At 33.9% G+C, this 13,506-nt stretch overlaps 1 protein-coding gene across 1 annotated transcript in view; it reads left to right on the top strand.

The window, feature by feature from the left end:
- The window catches only part of UGT2A1 (UDP glucuronosyltransferase family 2 member A1 complex locus), a 162,509-nt gene that overhangs the window by 29,482 nt on the left and 119,521 nt on the right, over positions 1 to 13,506 (top strand). Inside the window, 1 exon segment of the mRNA XM_034671732.1 lies at positions 10,837 to 10,989. Within this exon segment, the coding sequence (XP_034527623.1) occupies positions 10,837 to 10,989 (153 nt within the window).

The raw sequence follows: 13,506 nt of genomic DNA on the forward strand, positions 1-13,506 counted from the left end.
GTTTCTCCAGAGAGTTTCATCATTGACTACAGCAAGGCTTCCACGCTGAAATTTGAGGTGGTCCCTATGCCTCCTAACAGAGAGATGGCTGAAAAAACACTCAATGATTTTTTACACCTGGCTACTAATGTTATGCCAACATTGTCACTATGGCAGTCCGTCATGAAACTGCAAGAATTCTTTCTTCAAATAACAGAAAAATTGAAACTCCTGTGTGAGAGTGTAGTCTACAACCAGTCATTCATGAAGAAACTCCAGGAAACCAAGTACGACATAATGGTAATAGACCCTGCGTTGCCCTGTGGAGAGCTGATTGCTGAGTTACTGACAATCCCTTTTGTGTACACACTAAGGTTTTCTATAGGTGACACTCTGGAGAAATACTGTGGGAAACTTCCAGTTCCACTTTCCTATGTGCCTGTTGCCATGGTGGGACTAACAGACAGAATGACCTTTCTGCAAAGGGTAAAAAATGTAATGTTTTTCATTCTCTCTAACTTCTGGATCCAACAACTGGACACTCAGGTTTGGAACCAGTTTTACAGTGAAACATTAGGTAAGAGATTGCCTTCCATTCTAAAGTAGTTATGTAAAGAAACTTCGGGGTTTAAGAGAAGTCTAGGAAAATGTAAATTTCTAAAATTTCATTTTCACATAAAACTTTTATGTGATAGCAATGAACTGTTATCAGTAACTAATTGGAAGGGAAAGGCAAGAAATATATTGTCATGGTTACCCTTTTTTTTCAGTCATCTACCCATTTTGTAAGATAATTAGATACTTAGATTTTTATCAAAACAAAACAAAATATAAAACACACTAATAAATGTAAGTCTAACGGAAGATGTATTTTTTTATCAGATATAGGATATCACAAATAAATCTTGTATACTGAGTTTTCATATGGAGGAGATTTGACTTTTTATTGATCAAAAAAGTACTGTAATGTTCGTTGTAAGAGTAAGATAATCTCCTCGCCTGATTCCAGTAACAAACTGAAACCTGAACTATATTAACAATGGGATTAACTTTGGCATATGATTTACTTTGCCTGAATTTTGACCCAGAGATTTTGAGGCTCATGGACTATTGTATTCAAAACGTATATTATTCTCCTGTTGGACCAGAGTGTCTGCCATTCTTATCTCTTTCATAAGGGTGGGATGAAACTTCACTAAGTCTTAGGTGAACTGTTTCCTCAGAGGTAGTTACACTGAAAAGTTTTCTAGATGATTTATCCTTCTTCAGGGAGTACTACAAAGAAACCTGAAAAATTAAATAGAAAACTTAAAAAAAAATTAAAAAAAATTAAAAAAAAATTAAATAGAAAACTAAAATCATTTATAGCTTGAGTTGTTGAAAGATAGCATTTTTTTCTCCACTAATTATATATATTCTCTTTTTTAATTGATTGTGTTTTCTAATAAGGAATGGTTTTGCTTTGCAAGTTTTATATATCTAGCTCTCATTGATTTCCTCAACTGAAGCTGGCTTCTACTCCTGCTGTTTTTGAGAATCATGAAGAAACATGAACTGACAAGCCAAAGATCATTCCGAGTGTTAGAAATATTGAGTAATTTAACTCCCTCATTGTATTAGTTTGCTAGGTCTGCCACAAGTAAATACCACAGACTAAGTAGGTGAACAACAGAAATTTGTTTTCTCAGTTCTGGTATTAGAAGTCCAAGATCAAGGAAGGTGTTGCCAGAGCTGGTTTCTCTGGAGGCCCATCCTCCTAGCTTGTATGTGTTTTTTTTTTTTTTTTTTTGGCTATATCCTCTCATGGTCTTCCCTCTGTGCATGCATAAACCCAGTGTCTCTTCCTCTTCTTATAAGGAGACCAGTGATATTGGATTAGGGCCCACACTTAGGACCTCATTGAATTTAAGAATTTATTCTGACCTTAAAAGACCTATCTCAAAATTTAATCAGATTTCAACATATGAATGTTAGAGGAACACCAGTCAGTCCATAACACTGAAACTTTGTTTCACAAACTAATATTCAAAGCAATCCACTTGAAAAATCCTTCTCTTTATACACGATTTAAATTTATATTATGTGGATTTCACCATAAATGGTGTAAGAACCANCTGACACGGCGGCTCCCTCCCCCTTCTGTTTAGCTTCCGATATCTGTGCGCGGTTTCACGGCTCCCCGCTTCGTACCTCGATACTCAGCGCTGGAGATGTTCATTTGTAGAGATCCAGATGTATCTTCCTGCGTCTCAGGCTGATTCCGTGGATGTTCCTGCTGGTCTGGTACCTATCCAGCTCAACTCAGGGGACCGGCTGAAAAAGGGGTCCCCTACTCCTCCGCCATCTTAACCTCCCCGCCCCGGCAAATTTTTAACTCTATCATCTTTAACAGGTTTGTTTGTTTGCTATCTGTACTTTTGTTGATTTGCATTCCTGCATTCCTTCATGTTCTTTATCCGGAAATTCTGAATGCACCATGGGTATGACTTCATTCTCAATCTCATAATAAAAATAACTAATACAAATGGCTAAAAATTTGAAACAGAACAAAAATATATATAATGAATGATAATTGGCTTCATATTTCCATATCTAGTATTATTAACTATTCTTGTGTTTACTTCAAGACACCATACATGCATCACTAAACGTAAGGATTTATATACATCTTTTTTTTTTGTCATTAGGAGGAATTACTAAATATTCATTTTTGCCTTTCTTTTCACCAAATCTAGATTTGACATCTTTCTACAGAATATTTTGAAGTGTACATTATTCTTTACATTCACATAATAGTATTCATGTTAATGGATGGAACAAATCATTGAACTAGTCTAGTCGTGAGAGCTACTTGGGTTGTTCCAACTCTGGTATTACAAAAAATGTTGTCTGAAATTTATCGCACTTATATCCTTGCCATAATGTTCTCTAAAATTGCTGAATCATTTAGCCTTTCTCCTCAGACCATTTCTGAGGTGGATAGCAATTCCATTTTCTTCGGGTCTGCTTATCTTACTGATCTATAACTAACATTTTAGGGAATTTAAACCTTTTTTCTATTGTATGTATTACAAATATATTTTAAGCCCATCAATTGACTTGGGAATTTTCAACTGCTTTACACAGACACAAAAACATTTTATATCTATTTATAAATATTATGCATCTACTTTCAGATTTTAGAAAATATCATACCAACAAAAAAGTATATAAAATGTAAGTGTACAGTTGAAAGAAATAATAAAATAGACTTCTGTATACTCTATAACCAAGTTCAGAAATAGGTTGTTGCCACTCCCTTAGAAACACCCCTGTTTTAATGGAAATTATAAGCCTGACTTTGTTGAACATTTTGAAATTTTACATCTGCCATGTATATGCGATTCTCTCAAAACTACTGTTGTTTTTTGAATAGTATATAATTACAAACATAAATTCACTACCTATGCTCAATATTCTTTTCGTGATGGACTCATATATTTTCTTTTTTTTTTAAGCTCTATAGATAGAGCTTTATCTATAGCTAGTGCTTTATTGTGTATCTAGGCCATGCCATTCTGTAGATGGAGAGCTGGCTGGTAGTTTTTTATGTAATGCTGCCGTTATGAACATTTGCATATGTCTCCTGTTGTATAAAAGCAATAGTATAAATAAGATATAATATAAATTATATCTTTTCCCCTACCAGGTAATCTCAGACTTTGCTCAAAAATTTATACTTCAGCAAAGAAAATAAAAATTTTCACTTCAACTGTTAACAGGGCATTGTAGTCCCCATTGCTCCATGTCCTTAATCAGCATATCATTGAATGACTTTTATTAAGTTTTATTGAGATATAATTGACATACCATAAATGTGACACATTTTAAATATACAACGATATGTATCATATTTATAAAGTTCTGCAACTGTCACCATGTTCTGACTTTTCATCTCAAAAAGAATTAAATTATTTTTTAAGTTTGGTTGATCCAATTCATCTGAAATTATATCATACTTTTTTTTGGATTTCCTTGATTATACAAAGATTGAGTAACTTTTCATATTTTATGGGCCATTTCCACTTCTTCTTCTATTTGGTGAATTCCCTGCTTGTCCTCTTTTGTCCATTTTTTTCTAATGGATATGTTTGTGTTTTCATTATTGATTGAATAAATTCTTTATATATCCTAGATAAGCCTTTGTCAGTTTTATGTATTGTAGATATCTTCTTGTAGTTTAAGATGTCTTTCTCATTCTCTTAAATCTCCTGTGATGACTTTCAGGTTTTATTAATGTAGTCAAATTAATTACCTATTTCATTTATTTTGTTTTAATTCACTTAGTGAAATTTTTTCTTACTATGAAAGCATAAATTCCTTTTATACTATCTTCAAACAAGCTGTGTTTTTTTTCCTTTGAAGGCTTTAATACTTAGCATTTTATTTTTCTGTGTTTTATAAATTGGGGTCAATGTCTTTTCTTTTTGCTTTTCTCCCTTTACTCTTCTTCCTTCTTTGATCTTCCCAGCTTCCTTCCCCCATCTCTCTCCTTTCCTTCTTTATCCCTACCCTTGCATAGGGATAAAGACTTTTATCATCACTATTCAAGACTCCTTCTTTCCCCTAATTATCTGTAATGCTTATTTTGTCATTCAGAAATTTAATTATATAATTGGTTTTGCTTCTATTTGTTATCTTACATCCTTTCTTCCATACTAGTTCTTTTTTGCAGCTTTATTGAACAAAAAATATTCTGCAAGTGTAAAATGTACGTGATGATTTGGTACACACGTATACCACAGAATGAGTACCACAGTAATGCTAGTTAACGCACTCCCATTTGTGTATGTGTGTTTGTGCGTGTGTGTGTGTGTGTTTGTGTGGTGAGAACATTTAATATTTTCTTTCTCTCATAGCAGTTTTTGAGTATATAACACAATGTTGTTAACTATAGTGACCATGGTGAATATTAGATCCCCAGAACTTATTCATCTTGTAACTGAAATTTTTANGTACCACAGTAATGCTAGTTAACGCACTCCCATTTGTGTGCATGTGTTTGTGTGTGTTTGTGTGTGGTGAGAACATTTAATATCTTTTTTCTCTCATAGCAGCTTTTGAGTATATAACACAATATTGTTAACTATAGTGAGCATGGTGAATATTAGATCCCCAGAACTTATTCATCTTATAACTGAAATTTTATGCCCTTTGGCCAACACCTCCCTATTAGCCCCAGCCCCCATCATTGGCAACCACCTCAACTCTCTGTTCCTGAGTTTGGCTTATGCTAAGTGAAATAAATCAGACAGAGAAAGACAAATGCAGTATGATTTCACTTATATGTGAAAAAAGCAAGCAAACAAACAAGCTCATAAATACAGAGAACAGATTGGTGGTTGCCAGAGGCAGGGGTGGGGCTGGGTGAAATGGGTGAGGGGAGTCAAAAGGTACAAACTTACAGCTATAAAATACATAAGACATAAGATATAATATACATTCTGTAGTTACGGAGACTGTAGTTAATACTTTATTGCATACTTGAAAGTGGTTGACAAAGTAGATCTTAACAGTTCTCATCAAAAAAAAATTCTGCTACTATATATGGTGGTGGATGTAAACTAGATTTAACATGGTGACCACTTAGCAATATATGCAAATATCAAGTCATTATGTTGTACATCTGAAATTAATATAATGTTGTATGTCAATTATACCTTGATTTAAAAAAAGAAAATAAAAATCTGAGACACATAATCTAATTTTCCACCTTAGAAAACTAGCAAAAGAAGAGTAAATTAAATCCAGAGTAAGCAGAAGAAGAGAAGTAATAAGAATTAAAACAGATATCAATGAAACAGAAAATAGGAAATCAATAGAGAAAATCGATGAAACCCAAAGTGATTTGTTGAAAAGATCAATAAAATTGATCAGATTCCAGCCAACTGAAACAAAATGAAGAATAAAAAATAATTTAAAAATCTGAAGATACAAATTACTGTCAGAAATGAAAGAAGGGGTATCACTGCAGATGCTATGGACATTAAAAAGGATAACAATGAATACCATAAATTCCTTGAAAAATGCAATTCCTTGAAAGACATAATCTGCCAAATCTCATACAAGAAGAAGTAGACAATCTAGATAGGTTTAGATCTATTAAATTGAATTAATAATTACCCTCAAAACAGAAAGCACTGGGCCCAGATATGTTTGTTGGCAAATTCTACCAAATATTTAATAAGGAAATTTACTAATTTTCTACAATCACATTTAGAAGACAGAAGCAGAAGAAATACTTCTTAACTCATTCTATGGGGCCAGCATTACCCAAATATCAAAACCAGACAAAGACATTACAATAAAAGAAAATTATAGACCTACATTTCTCATAATCATAAATCCAAAAATCCTTAACAAAATGTTAGCAAATTGAATCCAACAATGTATTTAAAAATAATTATATACCACCATCAAGTAGGATTTATCCTAGATATGCAAGACTGCCTCAACATTCAAAAATGTTGATTTTTAATTGATCTTACTACTTAGATTTCCCTCAGATGGGTTATTTTTATGGAAATATCTTGCTGCTGGTGGAAGGAGGCCAATGGCCCATTAATCAACCTAAAACTGCAAGAAGACCTCTGTTTGCCACTGCCAGCAGTAATTCTAAACACAGAACTGAGAGGTCATGGCTATTTTGAGTTTTAACTACTGTTTCAGAATGTTGCTGATGCATAAATTTGTCATTATGTCAGCCAGGCAGCTCCGAGCACATGTCACTTAATTGGGGGGGATATATATATATATATATATATACACATATATACAATTATATATGAAATGACAAATATTTTTGACTTGAACATTTGGATGGCACTGGGTGCAAACAGACCATTCATCCTTTGGACAGAAAGTTTGGGAAAAAGAACCTCTTTTACAAAGAGATGATCGATGTCCAGTCTCGTGAGGGGCTAAGTCCTACTATAACTTACAACTCTTAAACAATAAATAAATGAAATCACTGTTCTTATAAAATAAAATCAATTAATGTCATCCAACACATCAAGAGACTAAAAAAAAAAGTCACAGGAGCATATTAACAGATGCAGAGAATTTGACAAAACCCAAAACCCATTCATGTTTAAAACTCTCAGTAAATTAGGAATAGAAACAACCTTCTTTAACTTGATGAATATCCACAGTTAGAAAAACAAAACAAAACAAAACAAATACAGCTAGAAAAACAGAACAAAACAAAACAAAAAACCTACAGTTAAAATCATCTTAATAATGGGGCACTGAAAGTTTTTTTTTCCAAGATTAGATACAAGGCAAGATGTTATCTCTCTCCAGACCTTCTCAACATAATACTGAAATTTCTAGCTAAGGAAATGAGACAAGAAAAGGAAATAAATGATACAGAGGCCAGAAATAGACCCAAACAAGGTAGTCAATGAGTGTTTGACAAGGAAACAAAAGTAGTACAATGGATAGTCTTTTTAAGAAACTGGACATCCTTATGCAAAAAAAGAATCTAGGTACAGACTTTACACCCTTCACAAAATTTAACTAAAAATGAATCATAGATCTAAAGGTANAAAAATGAATCATAAATCTAAAGGTAAAAGGCAAAACTATAAAACTCTTAGAATAAAACCTAGGAAAAAGCCTGGATGATCTTGGGTATAGCAATGATTTTTATATACAGCACCAAATGTACAAAATAGAAATTATGAATATTCTGGACTTCACTAACACTAAAACTTCTGCTCAGTAAAAGACAATGTTAAGACACTGTTTGACAGGACATATTTGCAATAGGTGCGTCTCATAAAAGGCTGTTACCTAAAATAGTTTTAGGAGTGCCTGAGTGGGTCAGTTGGTTAAGCATCCAACTCTTGATTTCAGCTCAAGTCATGATCTCAGAATGGTTAGATTGAGCCCCGTGTTGGGCTCCACAATGGGCATGGAAACTGCTGAAGATTTCCTCTCTCTCTCTCCTTCTGACCCCCACTATATATATGATCTTAAAACTCAATGAGAAAACATATAACACAATTAAAAATGGGGCAAAGACAGACACCTCATCTGTTGAAGATAGACAGCTGTCAAACAAGTGTGTAAAAAGATACTCCATCTCATGTGCCATGAGGGGAATGCAAATTAAAATAATGAGATAGCACTACACATCTGTTAGAATGGACAAAAAGCAGAATAGTGACAAATACTAAATGCTGGCAAGTTGTGGAACAAGAACTCTCATATTTGCTAATGAGAATGCAAAATGATACAGACACTTAGGAAGACATATTGATGGCTTCTAAAAACTAAGCATACTCTTACCATACTATCATAGTCCTTGGTCTTTACCCAAATGAGCTGAAAACTTATGTTGACACAAAAATGAGCCCACGGATATTTAGAGCAGCTTTATTCATATTTGCCCAAACTTGGAAGCAACCAAGATGTCCCTTGGAAGGTGAATGGATAAACTGGCAGATCTAGACAATGAAACACTATTCAGCGCTAAAAATAAATGAGCCCTCACACCATAAAAAGACTTTGAGAAACCTTAAATACATATTACTAAGGGAAAGAATGTCATCTGAAAAGGCTACAGACTGCCATCTGAAAAGGCTACATATTGTATAAATCCAACTATATGACATTCTGGAAAAGGTAAAACTATGAAGACAACAAAACATCAGCATTTTCCAGGAGTAGGCTGGGAAGAGCGATGAATAGGCAGAACAGAGAGGACTTCTAGGGTAGTGAAAATACTCTGTATGATATCAGAATGATGGCTAGATATCATTCTACATTTGTCCAAACTCACAGAATTAACAATACCAGCAGTTAACTATAATGTCAACTATGGACTTCAGATGATATAATGTGCCAATATAAGTTCATTAATTCTAACAAATGCACCACTATGTTTGGGGATTTTAATAATGGAGAGTCTATGCATGTGTGAAGGCAAGGGTATATGAAAAATCTCCACCTTTCCCTCAATTTTACTGTGATCATAAAACTGCTCTTAAAAAGTAAAGTGTTAATTTTTTAACAGTGATCCATAAATTATACACATTAGTTTCCTCACATGTCTTCCAAAAGAATCTAATAACCTTAGCCTTGAAGAGTTTCTCTAGATACCAACCCAGCTAACACGACTTTCCTCTGAGAGACTGGTTAACTGTCCTCTTATCTATCTTGCTTACTGTAAGGCATTTTGCTATCAATGCAGGCTAACTCTAAGAGCTCTTTGAAATTAAAAGTCACCTTGGTAGACTCATCATGTAGGTTTATAACAATATATTAAAACATTAACAGTATTTACATGGTAACTCAAATTTAATAGTCCATTTATATAATTCTCCACTGTGTTCATAATATGGTTTGTGGGAATTATATAATTACAGGAAAAGGTTTGGTGGTAAATGTTAATTCTGTATTTTTGTTTTATAATTCCTCAATATAACATTTAAAATGTCTTATGAAATTATTTGCCAACATTTGCATACTTTTGTTCAATTTTATTTTCTTTACTTTTCATTGATTTCATATTTGTAACTGCATCACTGCTTCAAATATAGAATTTTAGTAAATACTGTAAGTTAGGTATTTCTCAAAATGTGTTCTATGAGCTATACACTATAATTTCACCTAAGGAGTTGGTAATCAAGACAGGACATGATACACATGGAACAAGACCTCTAAAGTACATAAATATATTGACATGACACCTGTGAAGTGGTGTTTTTATCCAATCTCTGGCAATTTCAAGGTGAGCATCCTTGAGAAATTCTTCTTCATTATCAAATTAAGGCGTTTGACTATACAACCTCAGACGTAAATTCAAATACTACAAAGCAATGACTCTAAAAAGAGGCTATCTAGTCTCTGTTGTATATGACCACCAATTTTGATTGTAATCTTTAAGAAAGGAGAATTCTCATATGAGTTTTTATTTATTTACATGCAAAACATGTTTTCTGTGTCTAACTATGGTTGACTTGGTCACTTGCAAATACTCATTCTTCCCTTCTACAAATCTTCCAAAATTAATACTTAGACTCTCCCTTTCAAAAAAACATCATTTAAAGGTAACACTAAAATAACTGTGATATTAGTGGTATGTACATGTATATTTCACACTGCAAAGGGGATTGTATTGGGTATGAATTATTCAGGGCATTTCAACTAAGAAACTAGTGGCAGATCAATTGTGGTGGAAAGTGATGGGATTTGATTCAGGAAGATAAAGTAAACAAATGCTGGTGGGATTCTTTAACATTATGAGTGAACTGGAGACTGTAACAAGCTGGAAGGTAGAGATACATTCCTAATTAGAAGTTAGAAAACCATTGAGAGGGAATTTGGTGTTGATACAATGGGGCTAATCTATCATCTGCCATTTAATGGGAGAGAAACAATGAGTATTAAATTCATCAGTAAATGGAGTTGTGGTAACAATTTTTATTAAATTTGTTTTTGTGAAACTACATTTACACATTACTTTCCCTACCCAAATATCCTCTCATCCTCCCTCTTTCTCACCTGACATCCTTCTTCTCTTTCTTACCTCCATTTTCTTCCCTCCCTCCCTCTCTCCCTCCTTGGCCTCTATTTTTCCCTCTCTCTCTTCTTTCTTTCCTCCCTCCCTCTCTCCTTTCTTCCTTCCTAATCTGTCTCTTTCCCTCCTTATCATCTTAATTTCCCCTTCCTTTTAACATCTAGATGTGATAAAGAATCTAGGAGACATAGATTTATTTTTTCCTTAATAGCTTGTCGGTAAATTAGTGTAAGTTGTATCCCAACAAACATATATACTAATAAGCTTCACACAACTTTTTTCATTTTCTCCAGGAAGACCCACTACATTATGTGAGATTATGGGAAAAGCAGAAATTTGGCTAATCCGGACGTATTGGGATTTTGAATTTCCTCGTCCATACTTACCTAATTTTGAGTTTGTAGGAGGCTTGCATTGTAAACCTGCCAAACCATTACCTAAGGTAGGTCTATTACAGTGGAGGGCTTCTTTTGTACCTTATGATACAATGCTGATTTTTCTTTAAAGTGTTCTGCCTCAATAGCAAAGATATGCTGTTTGCTACTCCAAATCTATTTTACGAATCATAGGGGTCTCTGATGACTGATATTACCTTTTTTGGACTTCACTTTGATATTTTGGCTAAAGAGGGAAGTGATTCAAATGGCATGTTAAAATATCAGTGTGTCTACAGTTTGGGTACTGACTGAAGCCACAGGAAGCTAAGGCCTTGGAAATCACTCAGGAGATTAGTATAGTCTTCCTAACAAGCTGATGGAGCTATGAATTGGGACAGTTACCATGATTGCTTGAATGATAAAGATGCTTTCATGAGAACTCTCAGGTAGATTCCAGAGTTTTCTCAGTAAGAAGAAGTAAGTGTTGACAGAAGACACGGAATCAGGTAGTACTTCTTGGATACTAGTGATCTTTACCAAGATAAAAAATAATTCATAGAAGAACTTTTTTGAGATGACAATGGTGAATTCAGTTTTGGACCTATTCACTTTAAGGAGCCAAAGAAATTTTCAGGTGAATGTTTCTAGTAATCATATGAGTAACACAAGGTCTAGGTTTTAACAAGGAGCATTAGAAACAGATTAGGATTCATCAAAATAAAGAAGTCATGGAGTTAACTAAGAGACCCAAACACTGAATTCTTTCTTTAAGATCACAGTGTCTCATTTTTCTAAAATTTCTGAAAAGGATACCACATTTCAAAATCGCCAACAAATAAATGTGGATAGCCAAAAATGTTGGAAGAAGACAACAATGAGAAATAAAAGAGAATAATAGATAAAAATGATTTAAAAAATTGTATTTAAGCCTCTTTATCAATAACTACCATTATCAAGGGATTGAGGAGACACACACCCATTTCTTGGGTTGTATGTAAGGTTGCATAATCTCCGTAGAAGATTGCAGTTTAAATGGTGTTCTCAGGAGAGTTCTTGATTTCTATTTAGGGTAAGATACACATTTAAGTTTCAATTTTATTTTAGGATTCTGAATATGCTTTTCTTACCGGTCAAGTTATAGCTACAGGTAAGCTCTATTGAGTGCTATTATAGCAAATAATAAACCAATCTCTAAACAAACATACAGAAAGAGACAGGACATATTCCTTGGCTCAGTAGATAATACCCCATGCCACAGTATTATATTCATACTCCCGTCCTCACTTTTCACATACACAATTTCACAAAACAACTCAGACATGTTTTACAAGAGGGGGGAAATTATTCCATTACAAACCCAATTATTAATACAAACATTTGGGCCCTATGAACACCAATCACAGCTTATATCTCTGAAGAAAAAATTATGCCAATCACTGCATACACAGAAAAAGGGCAACGAAAGGCAGTCAAATCAAGAATCCAATTCCAACTGTTAGAAGGTAAGTGTGCATATATGTGTGTGTGTGTGTGTGTGTGTATGTGTGTGTTTATTCCATCACTGTCTCTAAGGGAGATGAATCAAAATGGCAAAATACCAACTTCTGGGACTTCAGAGATATTCTCTTAACATTATCTAAGCCAGAAGAGTAGTCCACTTTCATTTAAGGCATCATCATTTCCCTAGTAATTTTCCTAGCCTGAAATTGAGAAATATATTGATAAATAAATAAATAAATACAATTGAAAAATGTAATAAATACAGTAAGGGATACTGCAAGGAAGACACAAATAATTGCACAGGAAGAGTATGACACATCTCTGGAAGTTGACATTCACATAGATTAGAATGCAAAAGACCCCAGTTCCAGACTTTGCAGTGCCCGACTTGCACAACTGTAAGTGGTGACCCAGAGGATTTTATTTGTAGAGAAGTTTATATTTATCACTGTCCTAAGGTTCAAATTAAGGCGTGTCAGCTACTTGTGGGAAGGTAGGTAAGCACTGTCTCATAAATGTTATTGTGTTAAAAAAAAATAGCAGTAGTTTACTTTTAAAATGTATTACTATATATCTCAATTCTAAAAAGAAATTCATTTTTAGCCCCATTAATCCGGAAAAGAATTAATGTGAAAAAAATATCCTGAATGCCTAACAGAGAGTTAGACTGATTTACTAATATTTAATTGGATGAAAACTGACATGTTTTGGGCTTCCTTACAAGGAATATTTTTGAGTTTGCAAACATCTCTTCTGGTCAATAAAATGAAGACTTGAGANATGAAGCCTTGAGGGTAAGTGTTCCATGAACCATGGGAAGAGCTGTCTCTGATTGCCTATTCACATTCCAAAATGGTTTGGCTCTATGCCTTATTTGTAATCACTCATTATATATTTGAGCCTTAGTTTTCAGAAACATATTTCCTAAAGATACTAGATGGTTCTCTGTGGCAGAATATAGAACCAGTCTAACGTCTCTGACACTTCTCCTGACCCTGCCTATTTAGAAGAACAGGTAAACTGTTTCCCCCTGCTATCCCGCATGTTTGTAATAGAATTTTATTGCTGTAGGAAATGGAAGAATTT

The sequence above is a fragment of the Ailuropoda melanoleuca genome, chromosome 11 (assembly GCF_002007445.2).
Source record: "Ailuropoda melanoleuca isolate Jingjing chromosome 11, ASM200744v2, whole genome shotgun sequence".
Classification (NCBI taxonomy): domain Eukaryota; kingdom Metazoa; phylum Chordata; class Mammalia; order Carnivora; family Ursidae; genus Ailuropoda; species Ailuropoda melanoleuca.